Here is a 12473-nt window from a genome sequence, read left to right on the forward strand (position 1 = left end):
TATATACAACGTTTGGGGGTTCTAAGTAATTCTCTAGCATAAAATACTGATTTTAAGTTAACGGCACCGTGAGCGCCACGTCTGGGTAAACGTACACAAAAGATTTCACTGCACACTGTCAACCTCTCACGGTGTGCAGTAAAATGTGGGCTCTACATAAACTGAAAAGAAGATATACTGCTTAGCGTTCAAATGCATGATTTGGGAAGCTGCGGCCTCCTGTATTGAACACCTCCAGCCCACCAGAAGACAGGAAATCTGTCGCGGCGCGCTTGCAGGAGGAGCGCGGAGCGCACATTGTGGTGGTGTTTTGGTCCGCCGGGTGTGCCGTAGCCGGTGGCCCTTGCGCATGCGCAGTGCAGTGTAGCGTGCCCGCTACAGTCATGGTGCGCTGTATGAAGTTGGGCCAGGTGGTGAGGGCCTCTGGCCGGGCTTTGAGTACGGCGGCGGGAAGGCAACAGAAGAGGGCGCTGGCTGCGGACACGGCGGGTGAGGAGGGCTCCGGGGCTGTGAACTCCGACCTGGTAGAGGTCACTGGGGCGAGAGGCTGGACACTGCGGGCAGACATGCTAGCTAGACTCCTTTCACCAGCCCTGTGCTGCTGCTGAGCCGGTAGAGAGGCAGTCCCTGGAGTTCCTTACACAACTTTATGTCTTGTTATGTGGCGTTTATAGCGGAGTCCCATCATTTCTAGGATGAGGGGTGATGAATGGCAGTAAGGGGCCTCCAGGTGGCGCTGTGTGTAGAGTGGAAGGGTCTGTGTCCTTTTGCAGGACTCTAGGGGCCCATCACACCCAGCTATAGCAGTAATGTGTGTTGGTGGTCTGTGTTGCCATTCATTGTGAATGACCCCCAATGCACCTTCAAAATGCTGCACCATGGAGTCCCCTGTTGTACTGTAAAAAGATGCTGACAGCGCCCATTGTTACACGTATTGCAGCCCACTGCAGTGCATATCCATACCTCCCAACTATCTCTGATTTGACGCAATGTCCCTCTGTCCTCATTTGTAAGGATGAGCTCCGGCGTGTTCGCATACTCCACGTGCAGAGCCTGCCAGGAAGTTGGCGCTGCGCTAATAACAGGCAGCGAGACATTGTCCGATCTCTGCAGATGCCGGACACTGCCGGAAAGAAATCTCCCGCGCATGTGTGGGAGTGACGATATTGCTGCTCCGGCCACTCACAGCACAAGATATCCGTAAGACATGCCAAGGGAGCATGTCAGCTCCCTCACGTGTATCGGGTGAGATGTCGGGGCCTCGTTCTCAGGTATTTCATAATGAGCTAGTATGCGGTGCATACTAGCTCATTATGCCTTTTCTCTTACAGGTCTGAAAAGAAAAAAAATTCAGCGAGTTTACTCCCGCTTTAAAGCTGGGGTTCCACCCTAAAGTGGAACTTCCGCTCATCGGAACCCTCCCCCCCTCCGGTGTCACAGTTGGCACCTTTCGGGGGGGGGGGGGGTGCAGATCCTTGTCTAAGACAGGTATTTGCACCCACTTCCGGGCATAGACTCCCACGGGAGTCTATGCCGTTTCCTGTCCTGCCGCACTGTCTGCTGGGACACACACGGGTCCCAGAGACAGCGCGGATCATTCCTAGTGCGCTGCGCGACTCGCGCATGCGAAGTAGGGAACCGGGAAGTGAAGCCGCAATGCTTCACTGCCTGATTCCCTCACACAGGATGGGGGCGGCAGCAGCCGAGACCAGAGCGATCGATCGGTCTCAGCTGCCGACATCGCTGGAACCCGGGACAGGTGAGTGTCCATTTATTAAAAGTCAGCAGCTGTAGTATTTATAGCTGCTGGCTTTTAATAATTTTTTTTTTGTAGGTGGAATCCCTCTTTAACCACTTGCTTACTGGGCACTTAAACCCCCCTCAGTCCCAGACCAATTTTCAGCTTTCAGCGCTGATGCACTTTGAATGACAATTGCGCGGGCATACAACACTGTACCCAAATGAAATTTTTATCATTTTTTTCCCACAAATAGAGCTTTCTTTTGGTGGTATTTAGTTACAGCTCGGAGTTTTATTTTTTGCTAAACAAACAAAAAAAGATGCAAAAAAAAAAAAAAAAAAAATCATGTTTTAATAGTTTGTTATAAAATTTTGCAAACGGGTCATTTTTCTCCTTCATTGAAGTGCGCTGATTAGGCGGCACTGATAGGCTGCATTGGTGGGCACTGATGGGCTGCATTGGTGGGCACTGATGGGCTGCATTGGTGGGCACTGATGGGCTGCATTGGTGGGCACTGATGGGCTGCACCGGTGGGCACTGATAGGCATAGTTAAGGCGGCACTAATAGGCACAGATAAGGCGGCACCGATGGGCACAGATAAGGCGGCACTGATGGGCAAAGATGGGCACAGATAAGATGGCACGGATGGGTGGCACGGATAAGTGGCACGGATGGGTGGCACGGATGGGCACTGATAGGTACCACAGATAGATGGGACTGATGGGCACTGATAGGTGGCACTGATAGGTGGCTCTGATAGGTGGCACTGATGGGCGGCACTGCTGGGCACAGATGGACGGCACTGATGGGTGGCACTGGGGTGCAGCACCTTTGAGGCAGATTGGGTGGCACTGTGGGTGGCACTGTGGGTGGCACTGTGGGCACTATGGGCACTGACGGGGGGCACTTTTGCTTTTATTTTATTTCAGGATGGCACTGCGGGAGGCAGGTGGGCACAGGCAGGTGGTCCCTTGTATTGATGGCCGTGATCGGGACTGATGTCCCGATCACGGCCGCCGGCGATCGGCTTTTTTTTTCTCTCCTCGCGCTGTCAGCGCGAGGAGGAATAATAGCCGATTACCGGCTCCGTTCTATCACATGATCAGCTGTCATTGGCTGACAGCTGATCACGTGATAAGGGGTCGGGATCGACCCCTTACACGGATCGGTGATCAGGCGAGTCTCACGGACTCGCCGATCACAGAGCGCGCCGCGCGCGCCCCTCAGGGGGCGCGCAGGCCGCTCATAACCGGGACTACGTCAATAGACGTAGTCCCGGAAATGTAGGTCCGCGCTAATGCCGTCATTTGGCAATAGCGCGGATCTGTAGTGGTTAAGTAAAAAGTGATACAGAAAATGTCTTACATTTAAACATTTATTAAACAAAACAAACCTCCAATCAGTTCACTTGTATGTATAATTTAGATAAAAAAAAAAACCTATATATTAAATACACAAAAGCAGGTAATCAAAACTTTTGGATGAAAAAAAGGGCTAATTTTGCTGTTAGTGTTTTTTTTTAAATCATTAGTGTATTTTTTCCCAAAAAATTGCCTTTGAAAGACCTCTGCGCAAATACCGTGTGACAAAATATTGCAACAACCGCTATTTTATTGCCTAGGATCTCTGCTAAAAAAAATATATATAATTTTTGGGGATTCTAAGTGATTTTCTAGCAGAAAATACAGGATTTTTACTTGTAAGCATCAAGTGTCAGAAAAGATTTAGTGCCCGTTCACATTACCGCGACTTGTCAGGCGACTTAGCCGCCTGACAAGTCGCGCTCCGTTCTGTACTACGGAACCGTTCTAATAGGAGCGACTCAAGTCGCTCCGACTTAGAAAAAGGTTCCTGTAGTATTTTCGGGGCGACTTCAGGCGACTTGCATTGACTTCTATACAGAAGTCATTTTGCAAGTCGCCGCTGAAGTCGTGTGCAGGTCGCGTCTGTGAGACGCGCTGCAAGTCACGTCGCCCCTGTGTGAACGGGCACTTAGTCTTTAAATGGTTAAACTGAGAACTCCTACAGACAGAGCTCAGTTCATTGATAATTATAAACATTGTATCTATTTGCAGTTCAGGCAACTTGCATTGACTTCTAATACAGAAGTCTTTTGCAAGTTGCGCTGAAGATATATCGGCCTTTTTTAAAAGCACAATCGGCCGATGCCGATTAATTAAAATATCGACCGATGTATCGGGTTGACCTCTAGTTGTATATAAAATGCGCTTTTTATCTATTTTAAAGTGTTTCCCAGCGCTAAACCTTTCATCTGATTTCTAAATTGCTGCATTTGTAAATTCCAAAAGCCAATATGAAGGAATACTTATGGTAAAAAGAAAAAAAAGAAAAAAAGCACTGGATTTAACCAATCTTTTTTTTTTTTTGTACAATTCTCCTTTAAGGGGGCGTGGCAAGGGGTGTGTCCTATGCCTGCATACTTTTGCTGCTAGGTGTCCCTCATTCCCATCTAAAAAAGTTGAGGTATGTATATCCATGCACAAAAACACAACCACTGCAGCACGAATGGGCCATTCACCCCTTGAATATCAGCCTGTTATACCCCTTTGTTAAAATATTTCGGTTTTAAAGAGGAAGTAAACCCTGATGGGTTTACTTCCTCTTTCATTCCCTGCAAAGGCAAAGCATAATGGACTACTATGCATCGCATAGTAGCCCATTATGTGTCACTTACCTGACACAGGAGCCAGCGAAGTCACCGCTGTCCCCTGTAGTCCGGCGCATCCATCTTTTCGGTGGGGTCTCGCAGCTCCGCCACTGTCATTCGGCGGAACAGCCGCGATGACGTCACTCCCGCGCATGTGCATGGGAGCCGACACGCGCGGCATCTTCGTCATTGACGATGCCACACTCAGTGCGTCTGCACGCCTACGCATGCGCCGTAGACAGCGGTGCCTGTCTTCGGGCAAATATCTCCTAAATCGTATAGGTTTAGGAGATATTTCTTGGACCTACAGGTAAGCCTTAATCTAGGCTTACCTGTAGGTCAAAGTGGTTTGTAAGGGTTTACAACCATTTTAAGCTCTGGGATAGTTTGACTGATAATTATGCCAGCACGCAAAACTCGGTTATGTTATATCATTTTCTTAAAGCAGAGTTCCACCCAAAAGTGCAAGTCCTTGCTGCTCTACCTCCCCCCCAAAGGTTCCAAATGTGGCACCGGGGAATGGGTACTACTGGGTGACGGTGCCGTCCCTCAGAAGTTCGGCCTTCCTTTGCTGCAGGGCCAGTTAGTCATGTTTCCCGGAGTTACTTCCTGGGTTTGTGGGCTCTGGCGCTATGGTTGACCGGAGCCCCGATTACGTCACATGCCTCACAAGAGCCGTTGGCCACTGCACTGGCCCTGAAGAAAGGCACAAGCAGGCCGTTCCTTTAGTGTGCATGCTCCGATGATGTTGGTGGCAACGTATACAGTATATATCTCCTAAACGGTGCAATATTTACAGTACCTATAGGGAAGCCTTATAGGCTTACCTGTAGGTACAATTTAAGAAGAAGACCTTCCTCTTTAAAAGTCACCAGCTACAAAAACTGTAGCTACTGACTTTTAATAAACAGATGCTCGCCCAAGCCGTCCCTTCCCTTGCTCTTCTGTCCTCGGTGGCGGCATCTCTATCTGTGGGCACCCAGCTGTGACAGCTTGTGGCTTCGCAGCCGGGTGCCCACTGTGCATGCACAAGTCATGCTGCACATTGTGAATGGTCTTACAGTCTTCTGTGACGTGTTTTTTTTAACTAACAATGCTTACGAGTAGAACATGTAACGTGTTCCCGAAGGTGAACTTATCCTTTAACCCTTTTGCTGACAGTCGTTTTTGCACACGTTTAATAAATAATTTTAGGCCTGAAGATTAGATAAAACACCTAAAACATATATTTTCTGAAAGCAGACATTCTAGAGAATGAAATAGTGGTAGTTCCAATTTTTTATGCCACGCGATATTACCGCAAAGGTCTAGTAAACATAAACTTTCAGCAAAAACACAATTTTAGGGGGCACACAAACGCAATAAATTACCCATTTGTTTGGTAAAATATAAAAGCCGAGGTGGCACCAAGAAAATAGATACCCAACATGTCAAACCTTACCTTTGCGTGCGCTCGTAAAAATATTTTTTACTTAACTTCTAACACCCTGCATGTGCCCCACTGAATGTAATGCAGTACAGATACCACTGCATTACATTCTTTCCCTGCCTTGATGGGCAGGAAAACTGTAAAAAAACTGTCAATGGGAACCCAGAAGTGAGGTCGTACACATCACTCCCGGGCCAGCAACAAGAGGGGGAGGAGAGCGGTTGTGTGTAGAGCCTGAGATACATAGAAGTGAGGTGTGTGGAAGCATTTGGGCGGCAGCCCAAGCACCAGGATGCACATTCTTGTCTCCATGGCAGCTTGGCGCCTGGGATTTGTCAAGCCCTGCTTTAGGGTAACATTAAAGTGTAAGAAAAGCCTAAATAAAATTATTCTTAAAAATGTTCTCTCTCCCCGTCTCCTACTTATGTTGCCTAACCTGTATCTAAAACTATCTGTGTACTTGCCCATTTTTAATCTTCTTCAGTCAGGTGATTCTTTGGGTTAAGGAGCACTTGACAACGGCACCTGTTGCCCAGCTGTTGTCAGTGCTCCATCCTCTCCCCTGCAGCTGCTGCTCACTGACGTAAGGGAGCCAGGGCTGTGGGATCACATAATCAGACCGGAGTGGACTAAAAATAGGTAAATACACATATCCTTTTTACACAGATTAGGCGGCGTAGGTAGGAGGGGACATTTTTAAGAATAAATAGTGTTAGGCTTTTCTTACACTTCACATAATTGGGGTGCTGGCGTCTTCTTGAAATGACCACCTTTGATATCATCTTGATTATTATTATGATTTTATGTCTATTTATAAACCCAAATGGATGGATCTGGAGTGGCTTCTGCAGAAAGGCAAAAACTGGTCTCATTGGACATAGGAAGCTAATCCAGGCAGTCTGCATAAAGAAAAGACTTCTACTGAGTGGAGGGACATTGGCACAGTAACAGTAATTAAAAGAGACTTCTGTTCTTAAAGTGATTTGTAAGGACGGAAGGTTTTTTTATTTCAATGCATTCTATTCATTAAGATAAAAAGCCTTCTGTGTGCAGCAGCCCCCCTAATACTTACTAGAGCTGGGCGATTAAAAAAAAAAAAATCTGCGATTTAAAAAAAAACAAAAAACTCGATTCACAATTCGAATCGAGTTTTTTTAATTTTTTATGGACATCGTGGCGGTCCTGAGGAGCTGCAGGCAGGAGTTTTTAGGCAAGGCCGCGGCTTCAGCCTAGTCCGCAGCGTACGGCCTTGCGGACTAGGCCGAAGTAACGGCCTTGCCTAAAAACTCCTGCCTGCAGCTCCTCAGGACCGGCGCGGTGTCAGCGCCGGTCCTGGGGATCTGCAGGCAGGATTTCTAAGGCGAGGCCGCGGCTTCGGCCTAGTCCGCGGCATCCGGCCTCGCGGACTGCAGCCTCGCCTAAAAACTTCTGCCCGCAGCACCTTTAGGACCGGCGCGGTGGTGAAGCTGCTTGCTGTGGGGGCACTCAACAGAAGGTGGGGGGGAGGGGGTTGGTGGCAGGAGTGCCGAAGGAGGATCCAGTATTTTCCAGTATTTTCCTGCAAGTATTTTCCTGTGCAAATCCACTGCACAGAGCAAGTAAGTATAACATGTTTGTTATTTTTAACTTAAAAAAGGTACTTTTGCAATCACTTTACACTCTAAATCTAATCTGTTGTGTTATCTGGTACTAATTATTTATTAACTCTATAATATTCACAGATCAAGATCACCTCACAAGGAAGAACTTTGCAGATGTCCAAAGGGAAAGAGAAGAACAAGCCAAACAATCAATATTAATAAGCTGCCCTCCTAAAATTAATGAGAATAAATTTTTGAAGCATTTATCACGACATGGAGAAGTTGCCAATCACTTCTTTTTTGACGGCTATGTAAGTATTTTCATCTTAATCTTCTTCATGTTTAAAATGTAAACTTCTATGTAGGGCTGCAACTAACGATTATTTTCATAATCGATTAGTTGGCTGATTATTGTTTCGATTAATCGGTTAATAACCTTTAAAAAAAAAAAAAAAAGTGGGTCAAATTGATGTTCATTTTCAACCACAGTGACGGGAAAATTTGGAAATAATAGAAAACTTCTTAGTCAAAGGAACTTTCAGACAGTGTATGTGGTTTTCGTTCAGAAATTACATTCATTTTAAAAACAGAATGTTAAAAACAAGTGAAAATTTCAAACAAAATACTTTCATTCAGCGAATGTACAAAGATTTTTAATCTCCATATTCTCATCTGAAAATTGATCTGTGTGGCCAGCATAAGGCTCGGTACACACCTATGCAGTTTGCTCTTGATCTGTTTCTGCAGTGCTTTTTGCTGTACGTTTTGATTTTTGCGCACGTGATTTTACTGCAATTTGCATTTTTTTTTGGGCAGATTAAAAAACACAAATTGCTGCAAAAACACATTACATGCTTTTCTGCAGCTTCTCCATTGAAGTATATTGAACCAATAAAGCACCATTTTGCGTTTAAAAGTCCCTGACCCTTTCAGATGTGAACGTGTTTCATTGGAAACCATGTAAATGAACTGTAGTGCATTTCTGCAAAAAACACATAGATGTGAACCAGGTCTAAGACGTTGGGGTCTAATGGGGTTAAAAAAAACTAATTAGCCCTTTTATAGTAGAAAAAAAGCAGATAATCTCTACTGTAAGGGGTTCATTTTTTTTTTTTTTACTGTAGAACAGTGAGTAATATTTACAGTAGCGATTATTTGCTCTTTTTGTACTATAAAGGGCTAATTTTAGTTTTTTTTTAACCCCCATTATGTTACTGGCTGATTAATCGATTATGAAAATAATAATCGATTCATTTCATAATCGATTAGTTGTCGATTAATCGATTAGTTGTTTCAGCCCTACTTCTATGCTAGGAAGAGGTTGGCTCTTCAGTGAAAATGTTTTTTCTGTTTTGGATAGAGAAGGGGAAAGTTACAGTCTCTGTTGGTTTCTTATTGAAGTCTGGGTCCTCATTTCATATCCCAGTGATGGTTGCCATTGAGACAGGGAATATGTCTAATGGCAATTTAATAGACAGTTTTTTAATAGATTGGGGAACGATTAGACTTGCTACTATTTGTTTTTCTTCCTGTCTATGTAATCAAGGAGGTGGGGGAACTTCTCTTCACTGTCTGTCCCTAGCATGACAGAGTTTGAAAATTAAAGCGGGAGTCCGCCGGGAGTTCCGCCGTTTTTTTTTTTATTTTTATTTTATTTTTTTTAAAGCCAGCAGCTACAAATACTACAGCTGCTGACTTTTAAAATAATGACACTTACCCGCCCAGCGCGCCCGCGATGTCGGCACCTGAAGCCGATCTCTCGATCGTCTCTCGGGTGCTGCCTCCGCCATCTTGGGTATGGGAATCAGGAAGTGGAGCCCTTCGGCTTCATTTCCCGGTTCCTTACTGCGCATGCGCGAGTCGCGCTGCGCAATAAGGATGGTCCCCGCTGTCTCTGGGATCCGTGTGTTTCCCAGCAGGCAGCGGGGGACTTTCGGAAAGGGGCGTAGACTCTGCGGAAAGGGGCGTACCTCCTGCAGAATGAAAGTGGGTGCAGATACCTGTACTGTACAGGTACCTGCACCCCCCTGAAAGGTGCCAATTGTGGCGCCGGAGGGGGGGAGGATTCCAATGAGCGGAAGGTCTACTTTAGGGTGGACCTCCGCTTTAATTTGAAACACTTAGCATCTGGCAAGCCACACCCCTGCTCCCTCCTCCTAGCTCCCGACAGACAGCTTTAGGAGTCATTCACTCCTTTTGCCCTCCCCTTTCCTCTTCAAGCCAGAAGTTCAGGGAATGATGCAGATCATCATGGGGTCAGCAGCAGTGACAGTAAGAAAGTATTTGGGTATGGGTGGGGGCTGTGATTGTACCGGAGAACTTTTTACCTTAAAGTGGTTGTAAAGTCAGTGAGTATCATTACTACCAGACCCTCTTTTATAACAAGGTATAATACACAGTGTTAATATTTTTTATAAAATTATGCTGCTAAATACCTTATTTTAGAGCGTCACGTGACCTCCCGCCGTTCTCCTCCCCCAATCTAAGGACTAGAACAGGAGGGGCTGAGATTCCCCTCTGACATCAGCTGGGAAGCCATGTGACCGATGTGATGTCCACTCAGCCCCTCCTGCTGTAGTCTTTAGATTGGGGTGGGGGGGGGGGGGCAGCAAGAGGTCACTTTACCACACAGCAGCGCATTAATATAAGGTAGTTAGCAGCATCATTTAAAAAAAAATTACTGTGTATTATACCTTGTTATAACAAAGGGTCTGGCAGTAATGCTATTCTCTGGCTTTACTGCCACACAGAATAGTGGCAGGAGGGGAGGGGCAGGTTTGGCGATCGCTCACACGCTAGGAACTGACAGGCAGGGAGGGGGAGAAAGGAGAGACTGTAACATAGCGGGATGATGGTGCCACGGTATTATGGATCAGCTGCCATGATTATTGTGGTCGGGTTAAACAGAATGGAAATGGGAACAGGCAGGGTTACAACCTCTTTAATGTTGTGAATGCATCTGGGTTAAAACACTTAGTACTAGTTTATTTTATATTGCCTAGAATGCAGTAGGAGGTTGAGGCACCATGCTTATTTGGGAAGGATGAGATTCCCTGTCAAGTTTTTACTGCTATCCATGGCTCTGTGTAAGTGATTTCCCATCACTTCCCATCACTTCCTGTCTGCTGATTACTAAAAAGAAAGTATTTCCAAAACGACTTACAGGACAGCCACCTGAGAGATCATGGCTCCACCTCCCAAAAGGAAACACCTCCTCCATCAGAGCTTTTTAAGGAAAACCTCCACGCAGCCTCGTCAGTTTTTTGTGTTTCATCCTGGGAGGAACACCTCTGGTGGGAGCCATGGTCTCTTAGGCTGGTCCTGAGAGTGATTCCTACCTTATTTTTCCTAGGAGCTGGTCCTCCCATCTGCCTCCCAGTGGGGACGGTGCCATGGGATCTCTCTTCCCCTTCAGTGCTTGGGGAGAGACAGTACACCAGTCCGTCTTTTCCCCTGCTTTTTCTTCAGAGCTTGGCGGCTGCAGGTTTTTGTTTTTCCCGCGTGCAGGGTGTGCCACATTGCGGGAGAGGCGGCCGCCATCTTTCTGGTGGCCAGGAGAGCCTTCGGCCGTGTCCTCCGAGAAAGGGGTGGGACTTCTGATGGCGTGCAGCATCATTTCCTGTCACTGGAACACAGGGGGAGAGAGGAGGACCAACTGGCGCCTTATTTCCGGGTCGGCGCAGCTGCGATTTTTAAATCCCGGGACCAGCGGTGTGCGATTCCACACGTCTGCTAGAGCCAACGATGGAGAGCGATGTAGACAAGGGGGCAAGCCAAGGCGCCAGCAAGGTGAAGGTAGGAGCAGTGTCTCTGAATGGTCTGGATCCTTTTGCTCCTGTGGGGGAGAGAAGTGCCCCCCCCCCTTTCTTTCCCCTTCTTAGGGGTCAGGATTGTTTGCAGTGGTGGGGGATGTAGGGGATGTTGCCTTTCTTGGGCACTGGGAATTGTGTGGTTTTCCCTTGTTGCACCTGGGTGTCATCTGCATTCCTTTTTTTGCAGAATTTAAATAGCGTGGTTTGTTTTTCCTTGTCTCTTTTCTGTTTGTTTAGGCAAAAAGTGCTGCCCAACCAGTTAAGAGGAGATGCCCTGTATGCAAGGAAAAACTAAGTGAAACCTGGATCACAACTCTTTGTGCATCTTGTATCTCAAGCCTGGTTAGGGAAGAATCCTCTTCCGTTTGTGGTGATTTAATTGCAACCATTAAGGATGAGCCCAAGGCTACTTTTCAGGCGTTCTGATCTAACTTAGCAGACGATCCTGGAGCGTCAGGAGAGCATAGAACCCCGCAGTCATCCTTGGAGCCCCAGGGGTGTTCTCAATTGATGACGGGGGGGGGGGCATGTCTCAAGACACCTCGCAGGATTCTATCTCTTTGGCTTTAGATGAATCTGAATCAGAGGAGGAAGAGAAGGCAGCCTCTAAGTATAAATTGTCCTTAGAAGAAGTGGGAGGTCTCCTCAAAGTGATCTATACAACCTTAGGAATTGAGGAGGAGAAGAAAAAGCTCTCTACGTGATCGCATGTATGCAGGGCTATGGGATTCCAAGTGTCGCACTTTTCCGGTCCATTCCCTGGTCTCTGATATGATCAAGAGAGAGTGGTTAGAGCCCGAGAAGAAAACTTTTTTTCTCTAGAGCACATAAGAGAAGGTTCCCTTTCGAAGGCAGCCTGGATTCTGTTTGGAACAAGGTCCTGAAGTTAGATTCTGCCTTCTCTCAAGTTTCAAAGTCGACAGACTTGGCTTTCGAGGACATGGGCACTTTAAAGGAGCCTATGGATAAAAGATGGACCTCCTTCTAAAGAGAGCCTGGCAGTCAGTAATGATGAATTTGAAACCAGCCATGGCAACAACCTGTGTGGCGAGAAATCTAGATAATTGGGTCAACCAATTGAAATCTCATATTATGGCTGATTCCCCAAACCAGGAGATTTTAGACTCCTTTTCAACGCTTTTAGCAGCTATTGCATGTATTGCAGATCCTTCAGCTTAGTCAGTCCGCATGACAGCCAGGTCAGCTGCCCTGACTAATTCTGTTAGCCATAAAATAGGACAC

General features: G+C 46.6%; 1 protein-coding gene across 1 annotated transcript in view; it reads left to right on the plus strand.

The window, feature by feature from the left end:
• The first annotated feature begins 321 nt into the window (after positions 1–321).
• Positions 322–12473, plus strand: part of MTPAP (mitochondrial poly(A) polymerase) — a 52116-nt gene continuing 39964 nt past the window's right edge. The window contains exons 1-2 of the mRNA XM_077491048.1: positions 322–489; positions 7561–7730. Coding sequence (XP_077347174.1) covers positions 384–489; positions 7561–7730 — 276 coding nt within the window. The 5' untranslated portion in view covers positions 322–383. The remainder of the gene's footprint in view (positions 490–7560; positions 7731–12473) is intronic.

This window comes from Lithobates pipiens, unplaced genomic scaffold (assembly GCF_037356315.1).
Source record: "Lithobates pipiens isolate NorthernLeopardFrog02 unplaced genomic scaffold, aLitPip1_a1.2 Scaffold_19, whole genome shotgun sequence".
Lineage (NCBI taxonomy): Eukaryota > Metazoa > Chordata > Amphibia > Anura > Ranidae > Lithobates > Lithobates pipiens.